This window comes from Neofelis nebulosa, chromosome 16, assembly GCF_028018385.1.
Source record: "Neofelis nebulosa isolate mNeoNeb1 chromosome 16, mNeoNeb1.pri, whole genome shotgun sequence".
Taxonomy (NCBI): Eukaryota; Metazoa; Chordata; class Mammalia; order Carnivora; family Felidae; genus Neofelis; species Neofelis nebulosa.
In genome coordinates, this window is record NC_080797.1 from 14573197 (window position 1) to 14595331 (window position 22135).

The following is a 22135-nucleotide window of genomic DNA, read 5'->3' on the forward strand; positions in this document are numbered from 1 at the left end:
AAGCCCTCTGCTGTTCGAGTGGAACGTTCTTTGTAACAGCTGGTGGCTGAGCACCCCATGGAGTATCTTCTGGGAAACACCTTTCCAGAAGGGGCGGTGCCAGAACCATGGGACAGGCCTCCAGTCCCCCACGTCCTCAGAGGGCCTGGGGCGTTACTCCCGGCCTGAGGCTGGTCTGCCTGGATACAGAGGCCGCAGAGGCGGAGGGTGGAGTGTGGAGGCCGGCGTGGGGGCTCTATCTCAGTGCCGGGGGCGGCGGTGGAGGCAGCGGGGGTCAGCCCCGGAGCCCACCGCGAGCACCAGGGGCCCGGGAGCCCCCTGGCAGGCCTGAGGCTGGGGGCAGGGCGGGGGGTGCGCTGTGCCACCGTGGATCAGGCTGCGTAGCTCAGCTCAGAGATAAGAATGCAGCCGCAGGGGCAGAGCTTGGGATGGAAAGTGGTCAGCACCAAATGGGGGCCGTCTGGGATCCCCCAGCCCGAATGGGGTGGCCTGCACCCTGATCCCAGCGGGCTCGGTCCCTCAGACCCAGATGATGCAGTCTGGTTCGGAGGCGGAGCTGTGGAACCCTGTCCCCAGGGGACGTTCCCAGCAGCCCCATCTGGAGGCTGGAGAAGTCCCTGGATGGCTCTCTGCTTAGGGCTCACGTCCCCAGGCACATGTGAGGGCTCGGGAAAGGTGCCAGCCACCGCCCCGGCCTGTCCCCTCCTAGCCCCCTCCTGCCTGGCCAACTGGCCTAGTTTGTGTGGGGAGACGCATCTGGAACAGCTGTTCCCTAGATTAAACTCAGCTCCTGGGAGACTTGACAAAAGCTGAGAGCCGGACGGGCCGGGAGCAGCCGGGGGCGGCGGGCGGGGGGGCCGGGGCCTGTGTGTGCCGCGCGGGCGGGGCCGGGGTGGTAAGCCACCGCAGCTGTCCCCTTTTAATTGGCCGCTGTTAAATGTTTTACGGGGCCTCGTTTGGTAAACAGAAGTCTGTAAATTCCTCCTTCCCAGAACCCGTTTCCCGGGCGTGGACACCCCCGCCTCCCCGTGACCCCTCGGGAGGTCTAGGCCTGCTGCCCACCCGTGGCGTCCGCTGGCTGAGCAGGGAGCCCCTCCTGCGGTGCCCTGGGTCGTGGGGGGCGGGGGGTGTTCGGTGTTAGGGTGCCTGCCCGAGCCCCTCTCCTTTTGAGCGGAGCTGGTGGCTGTCCAGGCCAGGGAGCAGGGGACTCCCTCCCACCTCCAGCTGCCTGAGGCCCTGCCCTCGGGGATCCCACAGGGAGATTCGAGCTGTGGGGAGGAAGTTGGGGGAGAAGGAAAAAGCAGAAGGGGCATGGGTGGGGGGTCTAGATGGGGACATGGAGGGGGCCTCCCAGCCAAGCATAGAAAGGTCCCTTTCTTTTCGCCAAGATCATCCTCTCTGAACTGAAGAAAATAAAGCTGATCTTCCAAACCACAGCAGCTGTCATGAGAAGGCATGAGGCAGGGCCGATGTGGGTCCTTGACGGGGCCACGGCAGAGGGCGCGGGCTGTGGTTCTTAGGACGGCTCAGGGTGCAGGGAGAGGGGCAGGGACTGGATGCCCAGGAGCCCAGGAGCCCAGGAGCCCACATTCCTGCAGGGAATATGGTGGTCCAGGACCCCGTTCCAGACCCTCGTAATCCTTGAGGTGGGAGCTGACAGGTGGCAAATCTGTTGAGCAACGGCGCACGGTGGGAGCGGGCCCCAGGTCTGTCCCTGGCCTCCCACTGCCTTCCAGGCCCTGGAGGCTCTTGAGACTCTTGATGGAGCTCTGGGGAGGGGTCCCGGGCCTCAGTGGATGTCTCACCGATGACACCGTCCACCCTGCCCGCTGCTGTGAGTTGTCAGGACACTCAACCCACGACATAAGTGAAAATGGGGGACCCTAGAGGGTCAAGGCCATCACCCGATGGATGTGATGAAATGGGCATCCTGTCCCCTGGGGACTGCTCTTGGGTCTCTCGGGAGGCTGGAGGGCAGGCATGCTCCTGGCCAGGTCTGGGGCGGGGGGACTGTGGTGTGTGGCCAGCCAACCAAAGGACCAGGGCTCTTTGGCGGGGGAGGCCAGGGAGCCCCAGCCCAGGCCCACAGAGCTCCACACAGAGGCAGCACGCTCAGCAGACTCTGGGAGGCTCCAACCACCTTCACCCCGCCAAAGTCCTGCCCGGCTCTCAGGACAAGATTCCTTCGACAACAGACGCCCCTGTGCCCTGGGCCACCTTCACGAATAGCACTGTTGTCTCCCTGGAGGGTGACTCCCTCCCCTATCCTGAGGCTCCAGTTGCTGGAAAGTTCTCACCGGCCATCGAGCCTCAGGTTGTAGCTGCCAGCTGATCCCAGCATCAAGCTCCAAGGGCAGCTCCCCACAACACGACCACTAGGCCCAACTGGCCACCCGGGGCGGGCTCTTAGCAGCTCAACTGCCCATCTGACCAATCAGAGCCCATCTCCTCTGGGTCAGGCCCTCTCTGGGGATCAGCAGGGGTAAGTTCCCCCAGATGGAGCCAGCAGCCCCCCCCCCCCCCAACCTCCTGCCAGCCCTGAAGGATCCCACACTTACTTCACCCACGATGACCTCCACAGAGACACCCAGGGACGCGGCTGGGCAAATGGCCCCTGCTCCTGGGGCCCCTGACGCACTGCTATCATTTAGGATTCTGCCACAGGTAACAGGCTAGGGGTCATGGCCCAATGCCCGACACTGACTGGACGCCGGCTCCCTCCCACGAGACGCCCCTTTCACGCAGGACGTCAGCGGGTTGCCATCGTGGCGTCAAGTCTACCAGATGATAGGGACAGGCCAGACACTGGGTTAAGAAGGATTCTGAGGCTGCACCTACAGGCGGCTCGAGTGCGGCGATCGGCTGATCACGCCTGCCCGGGGAGGAGCGCTAACCTTGCCACAGCCCCTCCCCTGGTCCTCCCTGCTTCTGTCCACAGGCCTCTCACGCCTGGTGGCCAGACCCCTGGGTGTCCCCCCTGGACTTTGGGACGACCTGCGTGAGACCCCCTTCTCTGGGAGGGGGCGGGCTTTGGAAGCTCGGCCCTCGGGGAGTGCCCCGGCCTCAGCCTTCCGCAGCTGGGCGGCCAAGCGCAGGCTTGTGTGGATCCCTCTTCCATCCCCCCCCCCCCCCCCCCCCCCCGTCGAGGTTCCAGTTCAGGCGCTCCCCGCATACTCACTGCCCCCCGCGGCCCAAGGCGCGGGGCCTGGCAGCCTCGGTCTCTTCCCAGGCTCGGAGGAGCACTAGGTGTTGGGGGAAGGGGCCAGGCTCCTGCAGGCGTCTCTGGAGCACAGGCAGCGGGCAGCCTGCCCAGGATCCGGGCGGCCTGTGGACAGTCCCGGGCTCCTGACACGTGCTCCCAGGGAGGAGGGAGGCTCAGGCGGCACAGCTTAGGGGAGAGCCCTCGGAAGGAGGGGAGGCCTGGGAGGGCTGGGGCCCCAGATCGCTGCAGGCCTCCAGCCGGGAAAGACAACAGCCCCTCAGAGCTAGGAGCTGGGGGCGGACCGGCATCACCCCCAAAACCTTCGCCGACATCCCACCATGCAACTGGCTGCCCGGGAAATGCAGGGGGGCTGCCGCCTGCCCTGCCCAGACCTCTTGGCCCAGGCTCTGCACCCTGCCCTCCGGAGGGCTCCAAGCGCCCTGGTGGGGCCACACTCAGGCCATTGCACCTGGGGGATCCTGGCTGCTCGGACCCGTACAGTCATGCTGCGGACAGGCCATGTGCCCAGGCAGCGACAAGGGGCCTCCCCCTCGCCCAGCCAGTGCTGCCCCCACACACACTCCCACTGCAAATGGCGGCCCCCGGCCCAGCAACGGACGGCTGCCGTGGGGAACAGGCCAGACAGAGCGGTCGGCGGCAAATGCTTCGTACTTGCTGGCTTTGACTGTGTCACGCTGGGTCTGAAAGGTGAGGGCGGTTTGTAGATGGGGAAACTGAGGCTCAGAGGTGCGCTGGCTCTCCCAGCCTCTCGGGCGCTGTGGACTTAAGGCTGACGCAGCTCTTGAGCAGTGATGATGACCCTTACGAGGGGCAGGGGCCTTGGGCTTGGTCCAGCACGGTGCTGCCCCGCCCACGGCTGCCTGGGCAGGGGCCCGCGAGGCAGGTGCCCACGGCCGGGGTCCCAGAGCAGCCTCTACGCCAGCAGGAGCTGGAAACGGGGAACATCTACTCCCAACACAAGGAAGGCAGAGGGAAACAGGCCTCAGAGGGCAGCCAAGAGAAAGAGAGGACCAGACGGCCCCCGGTCCGACTCTTTGGACTCAAAACCCACCACACAGCTTCCCGAACCTGTTTCCTCCCCTATAAAATGGGTGAACAACCGCCCCCCATATCGCGGGGTTGCTCGTTGAAGTTAACGAGGCAGGTACCCCTGGGCCAGCAGCAAAACAAAGCATCATTTTCCCGAGCACCACAGGTGTGCTACCTGGCCTGACCTAGAGCTAGGGATTGGCCCTGGCATCCCTACCTCAGGGCCACCTGTGGCTGCAAGAACCAAACCAGGGCTAGGCAGGCTGGCCCAGTACAGTGAGCCTGCCGGGGACTAGCCTCACAGGGATCAGGTGGGACCCGTGCCCTCAGCAACCAATTGCTATGTAAAGAGCCACATGAAGGAAATGGTGGTGAGCTGGGGCCACGGAGGAGACCTGCCAGGGCATGAGGGCGTGGGGAAGGGTGAGAGAAGGCCGGCCACAAAAGCCCCATGAAGGCTCTGGAGGGGTCAGAGGTCCACAAGAGACCGACCTCCCTCTGGCCGGATATGGCCTATCCGGCGAGGCAGCCCCGATTTCTGTGTTGGGATCTGGGGAGTTCGGGCCCCTCCCCACACTCTGTCCTCAGATCTCAGAGCAGCCGGCCGCCCCCACTTGTCTCCTCCTTCCGTCCAGCATGGGCAGGACTCAGGGAGGCAGGGCGAGGGGTACCGCAGCCTCGGGGCCACCGGTACCCAGCCCAGGACGGGGTGCACTAGAAGGGCGACCATCGGTGGTTCTGTGGGGGCAGAATCAGAGGCAATTTTAGCCATCGAGGAAACTGAGGCCAGGAGAGGAAGAAGGAGCCGACGGGGCCTGGGGGAAGGGGCTGGGGTCCAGGGCAGAGACCTACATCAGACAGCCCCTCTAGACGGTTCTGGGAAATGAAGCTTCCGCAGCCAGGATGGCCTCTGAGGTCACACGGAGGTGGTGGATGCCAGGTGACACCTGTGTCCCTCACACAGACATGACCCCAGGCTCCTGCTCCCTCCCAGAAGTCCCCATGAGGTCTCAGAGGGGACAGAGGGGGCAGAGGGGAGGCCGGGGGCTGGGAGCAGTGGGGAACATCCAACCACACTTTGGTGTGGTCCCCAAGCGCTCCTGGAGGCCGGCCCAGCCCTGGATGGAGAAGTAGGGCCTCGGATAAAGAGGCCAGCGGGGCCCACAGCCGGCGATGGCACGCGTCCCGCTGCCACCCAAGGCTCCCCTCCAGGTGGCACAAGAGACCACAAGTAGCGGGGCTGTGGTGCACAGCAGCCAGGGGGCCCCACCCCTCCCCAGCGGAGCCCCCAGGAACAGAATCCCCTTTCACCGGCCCTGTGGGTGGTCCCAGCCAGGCAGCTGGGGGCGGGGTGGGGACAGGGGGGCCGGACTCCATGACAATGGGACCAGCTGTGCTGTGCCCCCGCCCCTGCCCCAACACCCCCAGGGCAGGCGGGCTGGACACTAGCTCACCCCTGCCCCGGAGCCAGCTCCGACGCCCACTCCCACCCTAAGCCTCGGTGGGGAATGTCCAGTCTCTGGCAGGACCCCTCACTTGGGCGAGCCTGGAGGGGGGAGCAGGAGGCCTGGGGGCTGGGCAGACAGGCTCTGCCTCCGGCCAGATGTTCCGGGGCGGCTCCTCCAGCTCCAGGGTGCCTCCCCTGCACCCCAGCTGCTCCGCCAGGGAAGCGGAAGCCTGGGCCCCTGTCCTGGCGGCTGCCCCCCCAGATGGCAAGCTAGGTCCACCGGTGGGAGGGTGGGGAGTCCTGCCTGGAGTTGGGGGGGGGCACGTGGGCCCATCTCCCCTGACCCGGCCCCCACTTACTACCGGGGCCTGGCCTGGCTGCCCTCCTTAAGATAGAGCCATTTCAGAGGCCCCACCCTGGCCACCCCAGGTAAGGGAGGGGGTGGGGAGCAGGTTCTGCTGGGCACCTGCCGCCCTGTGGTGGGAGGAAGCAGGACTCGGGGGAGACCAGACCTCTGAGCGGCCCGCCCAGGCAGCCCACCATGCCTGCCGGCCCCCACGCTCCGGCCGTGTCGCGTGCCCCCCGCCCGCCTCACCCCCCTTCTCTCCGAACACACACGGCAGAGAAACAGGCCCCTGCACGCGGGGAGCCAGCTGGCACCCAGTCAAACTAGCAGCCAGGCACGCTGCCAGGGCAGGCAGCCAGCAAACGCTGCCACTCGCTCCGGCCCCGCCCGCCCGCCCGCCTGCCGGCCTTTACGCTCCAAGCTCACAGCGAGGCAGCCGGCACCACGTGGCCTGTCGGGGAGCGAGGCTACAGCAGGCAGACAGGCGGAGGGCGGAGGGCAGGGAACCCCCGCAGGAAGGAGATCCCGAGGCGGGGCGGCTTCACGGAGGCCAGAGAGAAGGAGGTGGCGAGGGGGTAAACTGAGGCACGGGCCTGGAAGGTGTATGTGGTTGCACGGTCGCCAGGATGTACAGATCCCGGCTACTGCCAGGTGGGACCTGGCAGGTCGGGGGTGCCCTCCCCCTCAGGGCTCCTGCCTCTCCCGAGGCTCCTCTTCGGGCCTCGGGTGAGCCCTGCTCCCTGCAAGGCCTTGTGCTCAGGGGGGCTGGGCGGGGGGGGGGGGGGTTGCTAAGAGCCACACCCTGTCTCCCTTTGTCTTTGGCCACCTGTGCTTGTCCACTAAGCCCATCGGCCGGGCAGGCGTGCCCTCCCCCACTAGGCTGTGGGCATGTCCAGCCTGAGGAGGTCCAGGTGGATGGACACATGACTTGGAATCCTGGGGCAATCCAGGGCTGGTCTGAGCCGGAGCAACGGACCCTCTTCCTGCTCAGGCTGCCCCTGCCTCAAAGAAGGTTCTACGGGATGCAGGACAGGGTGGAGGCAGGCAGGAGGCCCGCACGGGCCCCCCCCACCCGGCCAGCGGACCCCCTGGGGCTGCAGCTAAGGGCGGTGGGGAGCCCTGAAGGCCAAAAGCCAGGCCGCCAATGTAGCCGTTGGCTCAGGGGAAGCGAGTGGCGGGAGGCCGTTGAGGACGCCGTCTGCAGGCTGCCTCCCACCCCGCCCTCCCCGCAGCCCCCAGAGGGGCAGGACAGGGACACCTTCTCCCTGGGCCCCAGGGCAGGTGGCACTGCCCACAAACCGCCCTCCGCGCTGCTGAGGTCCCCAAGGGCGGGCCGGAGGGGAAACTAAGTCAGCCAGCCCGGGTGTGCCCATGCACCTGTGGCGGGGCCAGGGTGGGGCCATGGCCGTTCCTCTGTTACTTCGTTATTTTGAGGTGGTCCCACGTGGCTGCTGCAGCCCCCCACCCCTCCCTCCTACAGACATCCTTCCCAGATGCTCCTGCCAGGGCTGGGAGTTTGCCTGGCGGACAGAGAGGCGGAAGAGCTGCAGGGGCGGGGAGGGGGAGAGGCACTGAGTGTGCGGGGCCACCCACCGCTGCCAGGGAAGCCTCGCCCCAGCGCCCAGCCCCGCCCGCACCAGCGGGTCCCCCCTGGGGAGGCTACTAAGAGTGGGGGGGTGGGAAGCGGGTGGCGAGGGGGGGGGGGGGGGAGTCTGGGCCGGGGACCCTGCCCCGTCCACCCGGCCTCCCTCCAGCAGGAAGGAGACCTCTTGCTGCTTATCGCCTGCCCAACATGTGCACCCTGCGCAGCGCTTAAAGCCTAGATTATTTTAACAACTGTCCCTCACTTGTCACCTGTCCTGTTTGGAAAACAGCCCCTTTCTTGTTGCACAAAGAGGTTTCTCTGGCTCTCCAGCAGCGCTGGGCGCTAATCTCCCTGCCTGGAACACGGACGGCGGGCGCGGCGTGTGGGTCCGCGCTCTGCAAACGCAACGCTTGCCGCTCAGCAGTCACTGAGTTACGGCGGCGCCGGTGCCAGGAGCGGAGAGCCCTCTGTGCCCGCTGCCAACTGCAATTACCTCTCCGCGTGCCAGCCACCGCCGCCGGGCTTAACCCTTCCCGGGCCGCACGGATACCAGCAGCCACGGGCCCGGGCTGCCGCACACGTCCCAGTGCGAGGGGCTGAACAGACCCGGGGCTGTCCTGCCGGGCGGCCGCAAGGCCTGCGTGCACAGGGCCGCATTCCGAGGGGAGGCCAGGGGCCTGGGAGGGGCTCTGCTCCGGGCGAGGCCCCCGAGGTGGCTGCAGGAGCATGTTGACAGCTCTCTCCACCCCCCACCCCCCCCACACCTCCCTCCCAGCTGGCACATCTGGAGCCCATACCGCTCTGAGTCTGGGGAGGTGGGCGCAGCCCCAGGCAGAGGGTGCAGCCCAGCCCTGGCCTGCCCAGCTGTGTTCCACATTTCCTTGGCTCCTCCAGAGCCCTCTCGGCCCCACCTCCCCCCCCCCCCCCCCGCCCCACCACCCATCTGCGGTGCACATCTGGCCAGCACCACTGCCTGGTGGGGCCCGCCCCCCGTTTCCAACCAATTACCACCTCCCCTGTGCGTGGGGGCTTCCTCTCCTGGCCCCCGGCCCCTGGCCCCGGACTCACCTTCATGGGAGTGAGAGAACCAGATCTGGGAGGTGGCGGGGTGGGGGCCGCGGTAGGCCTGCTCCGAGGGGGCGGGGGTGGGGCCGCTGGGGTGCGCGGGGGCCGCCGAGCCCAGGCTGCTGGTGAGGAAGCTGCCCATGAACGAGGGCGCCGGAGAATTCCCCATCAGGCGGCTGCTGGCTGTGGACACAGGGGGCAAGGGTGAGTCTGGACCGGGCCAGCCCGCCAAGGAGCCCGTCTCCAGGGGTGACTCTCGAGCCCCAAACCCCCGGGGCTTCTGTCTTCAGAAGCAGGAGAAACGGCCCACTCGGGCTCCCGACAGACACGCTCGGGGTCCCGTGCCCTCCTGCCACTGTTGGCACTTTTGCGACCAGCGCCGCCCCCCGCCCCACCCTGATCAATGCGATGCCGAGTGCCGTGCCCGCGGGCAGCAGGCGGCTGGCTCTGCGGTGGGCCTTCTCCTCAGAGGCCGAGCCCCTGACTCTCCCAGGCCACGGTGGCGGTGGCGGTGGCGGGCAGCTCCGGGGCCCCACAGCCACTGGCGCACCTGCCAGAGCGCTCTACCCACACCTCCCAGAAAGGCCCGGCATCAGCCGGGGGCCCTGCTCCAGCCTTGTGGGTCCCGCAGCCTCTGCCCGCCTTCTGGGCAGCACTGGGGGGACCGGCCCCTCCCCACAGTGGGGTCCTCGACCTTCTCCCCAGGTGCAACCGACGGACTCATCAGCCCCACCCAGGTGAGAGGGACAGAAATGGAGGCGGAGGCACAGACAAGGATGAAGCCAGACCTGCTTTTTGTCAGCCCCCCGGGGCTCTCAGGGTCACACCCCGGCCAGCCTGGCAGGCGGACACACACAGTCATCTGTCCCCCAGGACACTCCGCGCTGGCGCTGACAGCCGGCTCTCCGTGCCCACCTGCACCCCCGCCACTGTGTCCCCTCTCCCTGCCCAAATCCAGTGGCCAAGGCCAGGCTGAGCGCGCCTCCCTGGATTTCCATGGCGACGGCAGCTTGCGCAGGAAGGACGCAGGCGGACACAGACCGCTCTCTGAGGAGCAGCCCCTGGGGGTGGTGGGGGGTTAGGACAGCCCTGCTTGGCCCCCACCCCGCCATCTCGTCAGCCCTGTTCACAGGCAGTGAGCCTGGGCTTGGGACCAGCCCAGGGATGGGGAGCAGCGGCCTGGGCGCTCCGCACCCCATCAGGCTGGGTGTAGGGAGGGGCCTGGTGGGGTTCGCAGGAGTTCTCAGGGGGTCCCCCGAGGCTGCAGGCCCTGCCCTAGGTGAGTCAGGGCAGCTGTTTCCCTGCCCGGGAGGCAGGGGGATTTTGTGAATTTGTGATTCCTCATCCAGCCCCGTTTTGGCTCTGGGAGCTTCCCAGACACCGGGTGACTCAGCAGAGAGGAGGCAAGGCCCAGAGCAGGGGAGAGGGAGGGGCTGCCCTGGTGGGGACCCTGGCAGCTTCCCTCCCCTCCAGCGTGTGAACGGGACAGACGGAGGAGTGGGGCCTCTCCTGGGCGCCGGCCACAGAGGCAGGTGTGTGAGTGCGGCCAGGGGCTGGAGCACATGCCGACCTCTGTGGTGGGTGTCAGGATGCAGGGAGACCCTGGGAAGACCCAGGGGCAGGGGACGAAGGTGCCCAGGGGCCAGGGACTTCCCGGACCGCAGGGCTGGGACTGCCATGGGCCGCGGCCAGACCACAGGCGTCCAGCCAGGGGAGGGGACTCTGGGCTGGGAAGGGAAGTGTTGGCCTCCGGGGGCCGCGGGTGGAGGGGCAGGAGTGGGAGGGCGGCCCCTGCTGGGCCCCAGGGATCTGGGGGGGGGGGCCATGCCTGGAGGATGAGCAGCCTTTTCCTGCCTCGCCCAGGCCAGCCTCGAGTCTCCCAGGCCTCCCCACCCCCGCACCCTCCCAGGAAGGTCCCTCCCACCCTGCTCCTCCCGGGACACTGGGAAGCAGCCCAGTCCAAAAGCCGGGTCTGGATAATGGATTTCTCCAGGAGCTCAGCCTGAGAAGCCCACACCTTGAGCTCTCCCACACCGCGGGGGCGAAGCGGCGGGCCAGGCTCCAGGCTGGACAGGAAATGCAGCTCAGGGTCCCACGGGGCCCCTTGGCCCTGGGGTCCAGGGAAGCCAAAGCTTCCAGGTGGGTCCTGTGCAGGGTCTCCCGGGCCTGAGGCTCTGGCCTCAGAGGTCTGGCCTCTGCAGACCCCCCCCCCCCCCACCACATCCCCAAGGGTCAGCCACCTGGGGCCACAGCGGGTGGGGAGCAGGGCCTGAGGCCCAATGCTGGACCTCTAGGCTAAAATCTGGGTTGGGGGTCCTAGGACCTCATGCCCTCCTCCGGACACTGATCCTGACCTTGGGTGGGGACACTCACGGGTGCTCTGTTCTGACCCTATCCCAGAAGGGGGTCCCACCGCACGGGGGGCTAGGAGGGTGGCACCTCAGCTCAGCCGGCCCCTGGTCTTAGCTATGCAAAGCAGGGGACATACCGGTGACAGGCTACACTTCCCGCCTCGGCCAGAGACCCCAAGCCTGGGGCCCACCTCGCCCCACACCGCCCGTCTCCTGACGCAGGGGACCTTCTTGGGGGCCCTCAGAGAGCTGGCTTCTCTGCGTCTAGGGAGGGGACCCCTGCCCCACAGTGTGGGGAATGTAGTGGAAATGCTGAAACACTGTTCCAGCCCAGCCCCCCTCCCCGGCCCGTGGCGGGGCTGCCCCTGCCCACCCTGCTAACTGAGGGGCTGCCCCGCTGGCCTGGAGGCTGACTCAGACATCCACCTGGGGAACCTTCTCCACTCTTTTCCTTTCAGCTGGAAAACAGAAGGGGCTTGTCATGCAAGCAGGATGACACAGGGAAGGAAGCAGAGGGCGCTGGAGACCCCATCGCCCCCACACCACAAGTGCTCTGGGCCCAACAGCGTCACAGAGGCATTGGCCGGCCCCGGCTGCACACACAGACGCCCCGTGCCCTGAGCCGCTGTGGGAGACTCCTGCGGGGACCCAGGTGGCCTCTCCCTCCTAAAACCCCGGTCTGCAGCGCCGGGTCCCGCCAGGGGCTCCCATTCCCGCCCCCCACTCCCTGCAGGCCAGTCCCCCCTGCCTGGGCCCCGTGCGGCGGGCTCCACGGTCCTTGCTCTGAACGGTTCGGTCTCTTCCCCACCGTCCTGGCCTAGAAGCGTGGACGCGGCCGAAGGTGCCGCAGGCCTTGCCAGGTGGGCTGCGGGGCCGGGTGGCGGGGCGAGGGCTGATGGCCCCTGGAAGCTCCCCCCACCCCCAGCCGGCTCGCATCGTCACCTCCACCTCCGAGGAGTCTGCGGCTGGCAGTGTGCCTGGCCAGCAGGGGCCTGGGGCAGACCTGGCTACCGGCTCCCCAGCCCCTCCCGCCAACCAGTAGCCAGCCCCAGACAGAGCGTGAGCGGAGGCGGCCTGGGCCAGGGCCAGGGCCGGAGCCTCGAGGCCAAGTCTGGCCGGGAACTGGGCCGAAGGCTTCTTTCCTCTTGGCAAGGTCCTTGCCCACGGAGCGCCGCGGTCACCAGCCGGGGAAGGGACGGTGGGAGCCTGAGCAGTAGGGAAGGCCAGAGGGGTTCCTGGTTTGGACGCCCCCGCCCCGGCTGGGAGCTCCAGTCCTCCAGTCCTGGAGCCACTCACACTGCCCCTCTCAGACCAGGGGCTCTACAAACCTCACACTAATTGCTTTCACGCAGTCCCAGACAACGGGCCACCACGGGGCTGACCAAGGAACGGGGCGTCGTTAGTCTGGACCCCGGGGTCCCCAGTGCCTCAGCTGAGGTCTGAATGAGGCCTATCCATCCTGAGGCTGCCCCGTCCAGTAGGAGCGGTCATGGTGGCCACTGCCCTGAGATCCTGTCAGCTGCCGTCACAGATACGTCCCACGTTCACGATAACCTCGGGGAAGGGGCCCGAAGCCGTGTGACGTTTTGGCAGGGCCAGAGGCGAGCCGCCGTGTACTGAGCGTCATGCACGGCCCGCCGTGCCGCCAGCCCAGGCCAGACACGGGGCTCTAGTCCCGGCTGTAGCACCGCCTTCGCTCTGCCTAGTGCCCCACGGAGGCCTGGCCTGGGCGCCCGGCTGGCTGAGAAAACCGCTCCGGAAGCCAGCATGCCCGGGGGGCCTGGTTGACACCCTCTGGTGGCCTAGGTCCTCGGGCACGGCCCCGACCCCGGAGCCCCATCTGACCCTACACCCCGAGGCCCAGACGACCCGGCCCCTCGCAGCTGCCCCAGCTGGAATGCCCCGGACACCCCAGGAACCTCCAGCGACCACTGAGTCCGGCCTTGGCCCGCTGGAGAGGGGGCACCACGTGGCCGGGCAACACTGGAGAACGGGGTCTTCCTCCATCAATCTGTTTGCCGGGCCCACCTGCCATGGCCAAGGTGCTGAGGACGCCCCTGCCCCAGAGCACAGGTGTTGCCCGGGGGAGAGCCTACGGTCTAGGGGCCACCGAGACCCCCGCGGGCCTGACTGGCAAAAACACGGGTGGCCCTGTGCCGTGCAGCCCAAGTCTGAGGTGCCAGGTGCCCACCGTGCCCTCTCTGCCGCCCGCGTCTGCCCACCAGGCTGTCCCGTGGTGGGGGTGCTGAGAAGCCTGTCTCCTCACCGTGACCCCAGGCTGAGGGCAGAGGGAGCAGGAGTCGGGGAAAGACAGGCAGACAGAAGGGCCTCCGAGAGCTGGGCAGAACGGGCGCTTATTGTGTCTGACGTGAGCCACGGGGACGGCATCCTCCCTCTCTGGAAACCGTGACACGGGCTGCGAAGGAAAGGCCTCACCGAGATGGCTGCCGGCTGCCTCCGAGAAGCAAGCCCTTCCCGGGCTCTCAGGGCTCCTGAGGCTCCTGAAGCCCAGCTGACTGGCTACTGGCGGGGCTTCCCCAGCTCCCCCCCTTCCCGCTCATACCTGCTCAGGCTCCCCGCTTCCCTCAGGCCTTGCAGGGCCCACCTGGGCGCGCGGGGGGCACCCGGGGTCTCCCCCAGGACACCAGAGGCTGCTGAGACACTGGAGGGACAGGCAGTCCGCCTGGGGGGCCAGAGTGCCCCTCCTGTGCTGAGCCAGGCCTAGAGGGAACTGTCAGAGAAGAGGAGGCAGGAGGTCCGCCCCAGGGACCTGGCCACACGCCTCCCGTTCCAGGACAGGGGACAAGGAAGGAGAGTGTCCATCGGCGTTCAGCCCTGGTCCTGCATGGACTAAGATGGAAAGGCTGGGAAGCAAGCGGGGGGAGATCCACCCAAGAACGGTCCCGGCCCGGCTGGAACCCACCGCTGGCCTGGGCACACGCGTGCGCGTGCACAGAGGCAGCACAGTGACCGTGTGTGGGCGCTCACGGGGCGTGTCCGGGCGCGCGCTCGTGGCCACGGGTGTACATGCTGGCTACGGGCGTGCACACAGGACACAGATGTGCACGCGTGTCTGAGGCATGGCCCCGAACACGCACGAGGTGGCTGACCCGATTCTTGCGAGAGGGGGGCCTCAAAGACCTGCTTCCCAGGGTCAGACCCCCACCAGACTGGTCCCCTTACTGGCCCCGGAAAAGGCCCCCGACCTTTGATTCCGTGTGCCCCCGGGGTGACGTGGGAGGGGCCGCAGGCTGCCGGGCCCTGCCCACCTTCTCCCCCGCCCTGGGCAGTGGGAGCACATTCCGGCTCACCTGTGCTGGAAGGGGACCCTAGCCTGTCGTCTGCACCAAACTAGAGACCCCCGAGCCCGAGCCCCTGCTGCACGGGAGCAGGCCCCTCCCCAGGCCAGCTGCTCAGCCCCCAGCCACCCGGACCTGACAGTGGCTCCAGGAGTCGTGTGGATTCTGGGGGACAGCTGGCAGGCCACGTGGCCAAGTTCGCCTCCCCACAGGCAGCCCACCCCCCTCTGCGGTGGAGAAGCAGCTTAGACTGGCATGAAGTCCCCTCTGATCTGTGACATCCCCCCCCCCCCCACCGCAGGGCAGGCTATCCAGGACCCACGCATCGTCCAGATCTGGGGCGGTCCCCTCCAGCCACAAGCTGGCCGCCCCCAGATGTTGGCCTGTCTGGCCCATTCCCTCACTCCGTCCCACCAGACACCGGGTCTGCCCTGCTGCTACCACGGCCCCTAGGAGTCCCTGAGGGCTCCTCCCAAGGATCCCGGCTGCCATCCACGACTCCGAGACGCTGGCCGGACGAGAGGAACCTGAGACGGGCACAGGGAGGGAGGAGGGACGGGCGGAGGAGGCAGGACTGTGAAGCCGTGGGTGAACCTCCTGGCCGGCCCAGCCCTAGGATGTGGAGACAGCCCAGAAACATGAGTGTGTCACATGGGAAGCCCCTCTCCGCTGGCCCAGGAGAACCTTCCAGAAGCCCCGGTTGGCCCAAAGGCAGCAGTTCTCAGGCCATAATAGGAAAATTCTGTGGTTGCTGAGCCACCCAGCCGACAAACGTGGAAGCAAGATGACAGGGGAGGCCCAACCACCAACAGCCCAGAACTAATAAAAGAAAAGGAAAATCGGATATAAGTCTGGTTCTTATTAAAAGGGTAAATTTAGCCCTTTGGCTGGGCAGAAGGGGCCGCCCTCGGACTCGGGGCTGAGAGTGACTCAGAGGGCCCCTCGGCCAGGGGGTCTGGGCAGCAGCGGCTGAGGGCCGCCCCCTCGCTTCTCTTCACACGGCCTTCCTTCCCTGCACACTCTCCCCGGTGGGGCAGCCAGCACGTCCCCCTCCAGGACACTCCGGAGGGCAGGCAAGTGGGCTGGGGGGGCGTGGAGAGGGCCGAGCAGGTCTGCTCTCGGGGTTTGGTCTGATCTGGTCCTGCCGGCACGGGATGGAGACCGCGATGGGCGGGTCCCGATGGGACCACGTTCATGGGAAGGCTCCATGCCTGGGGGCGGTGAGTCTGCACTGCCAGCAAAGAGGACCAGACACCGGGTCCTGTGTGGCCTGGCAGTGGACTGGGGCCCAGAGACTGTGATCTTCCTCCTCCCGCCCCAGCCTCGCGAAGGCAACACCACTGGCTGCGTTGGGCAGAGGCCCCGAGGCCAGCACAGCCGGAGAAATTGAGGGGTGGGGGGCAGGTGCTGGCTGGAGGCCACCTGGGGTCAGGTTCACCCCAGGTGCATCCCCCATCCTGTGGATCCCTCTCTCCCTCTTTCCCTCCATCCATCCTGCCCTCCATTTGCCCATCCATCTATCCACTTCTCCATCTGTTTATCCCTCCTCCCGCCCCCAGATCAAGGTGCACGACTTGTCCCTCTCCTGCCACCCCTCACCCCCACCCAGAGGCCACCCCTGTTGCATGCCCACCTGGGTGCTGGCCCCGGAGCAGAAGGCATGTGTGCTGCAGCTGTCGGGGGCACAGGCTCCCCACGCCATCACCCTAGCCTGCTGGCCACGGAGGTGGTTCTCTCGGCACTCAGAGCCGGGCTAAAGCATCACCGAGCCTGGGTTCGTAAGCCCCTCTGCTGCCCCAAGTAAATGCAGGACTCTCGCCCTGCCCGGAGCCTGGCAGACTCAGGATGGGGCCCTTGGGGACGCCACATCTCCCCGGTGTGAGGAACATCCTAGATGACACCCCACAACTAGCCCAGGTCCAGACACAAGGCCTGGAAGCTGGGCTGGCTTAGGTGGGCGTGGAGGGGTCTGGAGACGCCTCCCAAAGACACCTAGTGAGGCTACAGGCTGACCAGGCACCTGGCGCCCACAGCCAAGCGGGAGAGGCACTAGTGTGTGTCAGCGAGCTCCAACAGAGTTGTGGCCGTGGGGCAGCGGGCGGGGACGGCCGTGAGCACTGGGGTCACTACCTCCGGCCATGGGGCCGGCTACCATGTTGGGCTGGGAGAGCTCTGCCCGGCCATTGCAAGGACCCAGGTCAGCTTCTGCTCCCTCGTGCCTGAGAAGGACCAGGGACCGAGGGCCTGACTCCCAGAACGGGGCTGGCTCGGGCTGGAGCGGGGCCAGAAGGGGCACCGAGATCTCCATGGGTCACTGCATGGAACAGCCTGTCAAGAGTCAGCTCTTAACCAACTGAGCCACCCAGATGCCCCTTTCCTTTTTCCTTCTTTTTTTTTTTTTTTTTTTTTTTTTGCCAGTACTGACTTTCTGTCCTCATTTCCCAGCCACCTCCTTTAGGTCTGGTTCGATCCAGCCACGTGGGGACTCACGCTCTAGGGCTGCCCCTTCCAGAATACATCCCTTCCCGCCTCTTTCTCAAGGCTCAGTGTGCACTCGGCCTCCTCTGTGAAACCCAGCCCGACCCAGCCCTCCACTCGGCACCCGGCAGTGCGTCCAGGCACTAAACACCCATCGGGGCCCCGAGGTAGAGGCCCGCTGCCAGGCACGGGCCCCTGGCGAGTCCAGGGTCCCAGCAGCTCAACCCTACGGAGAACAGAGACCAGAAAGCAGCAGGGACGGGCTGAGGAACACCAGGGTGAGGCCACCTGACCCCAACGCCCCTCGGAAGCTGGTCCTGCCTCAGGCCCAGTCAGCGCAAGGCTGCCCTCAGGGCCAGAAGGGTCTCTTGGCCCACAGAGCTTTGCTCACGGCAGGGGGCTCCTGAAGGAGGGGACACGGGACCTGGCAGGAAGGGCACAGAGCCAGAGAGAAACCCGGGGCAAATGCCCACAGTAGAAGAGCCTGGGGACGTGGAAAGGAACAGAAGTCCTGAGAGCAGTGCCCGCAAATGCTTTGCAGGGTGTGGGATGCGAGGGCCGGGGGAGGGAGGTGGAGAAGAGGCAGGGATCTAATGAACCAGAAATGCCGTTCCTCTCTCAGACTGCACCACCGTGCAGGGGTGGGGGGGTGGGGGTCAGAGCAGGGGCTCCCGCCAAGCCGATGCCCTTGGCCGCGTGGAGGCCTGGCAGTATCCTGCCAAGAGAGCCAATGTGACTCGTCCAAGAGACGCCTGCGTGAGACCAAATCCCCAAGGGGACCCTGGGGGGAGCCTGGATCTGGGCCTGCCCAGCACCCGTGTCCAACGTTCCCCACAGACGGGGTCCCGAGTGACCCAGGCCCCGGGCCTCTCCTGGCCGAGACCTCTGGGCAGCCCGACCTTCTGAGGGGCCGTCCCTCCGCACCCCTTCCCTGCTGGCTCCTGGTGGGGGGTGTAGACCCCTCCTGGCCCACAGGGCTCGCAGGGCAGCCCGGGGAGGGGACGGGTGTGCACCGGGGGCTCTCGGCACCCTCGCCGTGTCTTCCTGCAGCCAGGCCACTTTGACGAAGCACCCCATTCCCTCACACGTGTCAAGATGAGATATTCTAGTCTCTAAGAACAGTCAGAACACGGGGCGCCCGGGTGGCTCAGTCGGTTGAGTGTCCGACTTCGGCTCAGGTCATGATCTCACGGTTCGTGGGTTCGAGCCCCGCGTCGGGCTCTGTGCTGACAGCTCGGAGCCCGGAGCCTTCCTCAGATTCTGTGTCTCCTGCTCTCTCTGCCCCTCCCCTGTTCACGCTTTGTATCTCTATCAAAAATAAATAAACGTTAAAAAAAAAAAAAAAAAGAACAGCATAAGTAGAAGGAAAACTCACTCCTCAGAGGTAAAACGATGGTGCTTCTGGGGACTCTTGGAGTGCAGGGCAAGGTGGGGGTGGGGAAATTGCACCCCACTGATCCAGAGGCCCCCAGGACAGAGCAGTAGCCCTGAGGTGGGAGGGGAGGCCTCTGGAATGGGGCCAGATTGAAGGCCAGCCCAGGGGAGGCCGTGGGGGACCAGGCCAGGGCCAGCCCAGCAGGGGCTTCCAAATGACAGAAAACCCAGCAGCCAACCCCCCCATCCCAGCTCACCTGCCACCTGGCACCCTGCCCAGTGCTCCCTGGCTGCCCAGCCGCTTGGGGCCGGGGCCGGGGTGGAGGGCGGTGGGCTGCACGGGTCCAGGGAGGAGGCACGTGGGCAGAGAACCAGCCTGGGGCTTCCGGCCCGGAGGCCTGTGCTCCCGCATTGCTCCCAATGTGACCAAGGGCAAACCAGTGGTATCACTGAGCCTCTGTCACCTGGACCCCATCTGCCCCAGGAGACTCGTCCCCGAGCCTGAGGGTGATCCCCCTCGCCCAATTCACACCCCGGGCTCCCAGCGAGTGTCCTGTGCAAAGGAGGGGGGGGGGGGCTTTGCGCTGGGCTGCCCAGACAGGACAAGGTCCCCCAGAGGACACCTCACACATAGCCTCCGAGGGTCAGAGGCCACAAATGTGCCATGACCTCTGGCTACCTGTGCAGTGGCCAGCCCGGGGCCAGCTCCCCTCTCCTCAGGGGGACCCAGGGCCTGCACTGGCTCCAGGTGGTCCAGGGGGCGGCCCAGGTAAGCCCAGGGCACCTGCACCAGCACAGAGCAGGCGGCTGGTTCCGGAACAGCAGAAAGTGCTGCCCGGACCTGATGGTGTGACATCCCTGTCACCCAAGCCACAGCCTGAACCCCGGGCTCCGTCCGGAGAGTGAAACTCTAACCAGGCTCATTCATTAGACAAACAATTACCGAGTGCCCGCAAAGTGCAGGGTCACCCGCCCTCACCCAGGCCCCGCCTGGGATCCCGAGGAAGCCGCAGGCCAGGCACCCTGGTCTCCAACAGTGGCCCTTGGATCTCTCGGTGACCTGCACCGTCCTCGAGGCTATTTTGGGACCAGCCTGCTGGCCTGGTGGTGGCATCTCTGGGAGCAGACATCTCACAGGTGGGAAGATGATGCCATGCTTCTGTGGACAACACGCCCGGCCAGTGGGGTAAGCAGGCCCACGCTTGTCTGAGGGCCCTCTGCCAAGCAGGGATGGGGCTTTTGAAGGGGACAGGCCAGAGCGGGGTCCCCGTGACCAAGTGACGACAGGGTTGTGGAGCAAGGAGGGGGCAGGGGCCGAGAGGGAGGGAGTTCTCCAGCGGCTGGGCCGGGTCACACGCAGGGAGCCCGGGGAACGTGGGGGCCTCGGCTGGCCAGCAGTTGGAGGAGGAGGGCCCGGGCCGCAGAGGGGACCTGGGAGTAGTTGGCATACTGGGGCAGTTATGGCCTCAGGAGGGGTCCAGATCCAGTGGGGCCCCCCACGAGCCCTGACCCCTGTATGGAACCCCCTCCCCTTGAGCGTGGGCAGGATTAGATTCACTTCTACGAACAGAAAACGCCCGTTGGAGATCAGGTCATAAAAAGACCGTGGCTGCCGCCTTGCTCACCACCCTTGGAACCGTTGTCACCAGCCAGCAGTCGACAAGGAACTGGGGCCTGTGACAGCCACGTGGGGGGGGGAGGGGGAGCTTGGAAGCGGGTCCCCCACAGCCAAACCTTGAGATGCCCGAAGCCCGGGGGAACACCTTCACTTAGAATCCCGAGCCACAGAAACAGAGAGACAATAAACGTTCGCCGTTGTAAGCTGCCAAGTTTGGGATGATCCGTTACACGGCGGGAGCTAACTAAGACACAGAGAAGCCCTGGAACTCAAGTGCAGAGGGTTTTTGTAGCATTTACAGTGGAGCCCGGAGCAGAGAAGGAAGCTTCAGCAAGGGGAAGGGAGGATCAGGAGGGGAGTCGGCAACTCAGGGAACAGATCTGCTTCTGCAGACAAGCCAGAGATCCGGGTTTATGTGGGAAATGCCCCAGCCCCGCCCTGGCCAGCTGGCAGCCTCCCAGCCCGGCCACACAGAGGTGCCCCCCACCTCCCTTCTAGCAGAGCCGGAGCACCGTAGGCGCTTGTCATCAAATCTGCAACAGGTTACGAAGGACGAGGCAGCCGCACGTGCACCTTTCCAACTTTTCTCGGTCTTATCTGTATTCACATACGGTTAGGGCTTCTCAAGAGCTGGCCTAAAGATGTATTACAACTTAATTTAGATTTAATTCTAATGTTAATTTAAAATAAATTAAAACCTTATTTTTAGGAGACCCAAAGGGATGCAAAAAGTCTCAAAAAGGGGACCAGCTTCAGGCTAACTGCCCACAGGCGGCCTGCTGGCCGGGGTGGCTGGGGCACATGATGGGCTGCCTGGATGGGGACACAGGACATGTCCTGCAGGCTCCGGAGTCCAGCCCCTCCCTCTCCCCAACCTGTGCAGGGTGAGGAGGGCCGGGCACACAGGCCGGGGACAAAGGGATCTGCTGTCACCTTCCTACAAGAAGCCGCTGAGGCCAGAAGGCAGCTGGGGGCTGGGGCGCCTGGGTGGCTCAGTCGGTTGAGCGTCCGACTTCAGCTCAGGTCATGATCTCACGGTTTGTGAGTTCGAGCCCCGCGTCGGGCTCTGTGCTGACAGCTCGGAGCCTGGAGCCTGCTTCGGATTCTGTTTCTCCTTCTCTCTCTGCCTGTCCCCCGCTTGTGCTCTGTCTCTGTCTCTCAAAAATAAATGAATGAATGAATGAATGAATGAATGAATGAATGAAAAAGAAAAAAAGAAGGCAGCTGGGGGCCCCAGTTCTGCCCTCACCGCGTTCTCATCCATGTCTGGGTCCTGAACCCACCGCCTGCTGGCCGCCAGGGCCCTGGGGAGTGCAGAGGAGGAGGCACCCGGGCTAGTGCCACAGGGGAGGGCAAGGTACCTTCCTGAGCACAAGCACAGGGACAGGACAGGGACAGGAGCAAGGGGCTGGGAGGGAAGAGTGACTAGGGCCTGCAGGGGCAGGTGCAGGGGGGCTTGTGGGGAAGGACCTCAGTGAGCCGCAGGCTGGGGTGGCCTGCAGCCCAGCTGGTGTTCTGGGTCAGGTCAGCACACAGGCTCGGCTCCACGGGGCAGCCCCCCGCTGGAGAGCCAGAGGAGAAAGGGAGGACGGGGAGAAAGGAGGGAGGGAGGGAGGCGCTAACCTGAGAGTTTCCGGGCCTCTCGTGCTCAGTCAGGACCTGAGTGGCAGAGGACAGAGCCAGCCAGCTGTGGCTGGGTGACCCTCCCCGTCTGGCAGTCGGTGGCCGCCACCCAACCTCCCCCCCTGGCAAGTGTCCCCAGCCCCGGGGTCTTGCTAAGTCTTGCTCTCATTGGCCCAAACTGACTACAAGTCTGGGCCCAGGTGCCTGTCTGGGGCCAGGGTTTGGGGGTGTAGAAAAGGGGGAGCAGAAAGGAGGCTGGCTGTGGAGTCCTGCTCAGGCCCTGCCAGGTACACATGTGCTCGGGGAGGCCCGGGACACACACAGGCCGGGAGAGGAGAGACGCAGGTCCACTCACAGCCCCAGGCCGGAGTCCTGGGCCGTGACCACCCGCATCTCTTACACTCACGAGGGAAGAGGTGCCCACAGATGCATCTCTCCCTGCTGACCCGCCTGGGGGGGGTTCAGGGTCGGTTCACAGGCAGGGCCCCTCCAGGATGCAGTGGCACCTAGGCTGAGGAGCCCAAGGGTGACCCCAAGAGCCTCCCTTGCCCCAGGTAGAGAACAGCCCTGCCCTGGGTCATCTGCCCAGCCTCCCGGGGCCATCTTGCCTCTGACCTTGGACAGTTCCCTGTGGGCTCCGGAGAGAGATCCCCAGTGTCCCCTCCATCTACCGACCCAGGGCCACCCACACCATGCT

At 66.0% G+C, this 22135-nt stretch overlaps 1 protein-coding gene across 1 annotated transcript in view; it reads right to left on the reverse strand.

Moving 5' to 3' along the window:
• The window catches only part of BAHCC1 (BAH domain and coiled-coil containing 1), a 63192-nt gene that overhangs the window by 27211 nt on the left and 13846 nt on the right, over positions 1-22135 (reverse strand). Inside the window, 1 exon segment of the mRNA XM_058704944.1 lies at positions 8699-8878. Coding sequence (XP_058560927.1) covers positions 8699-8878 — 180 coding nt within the window.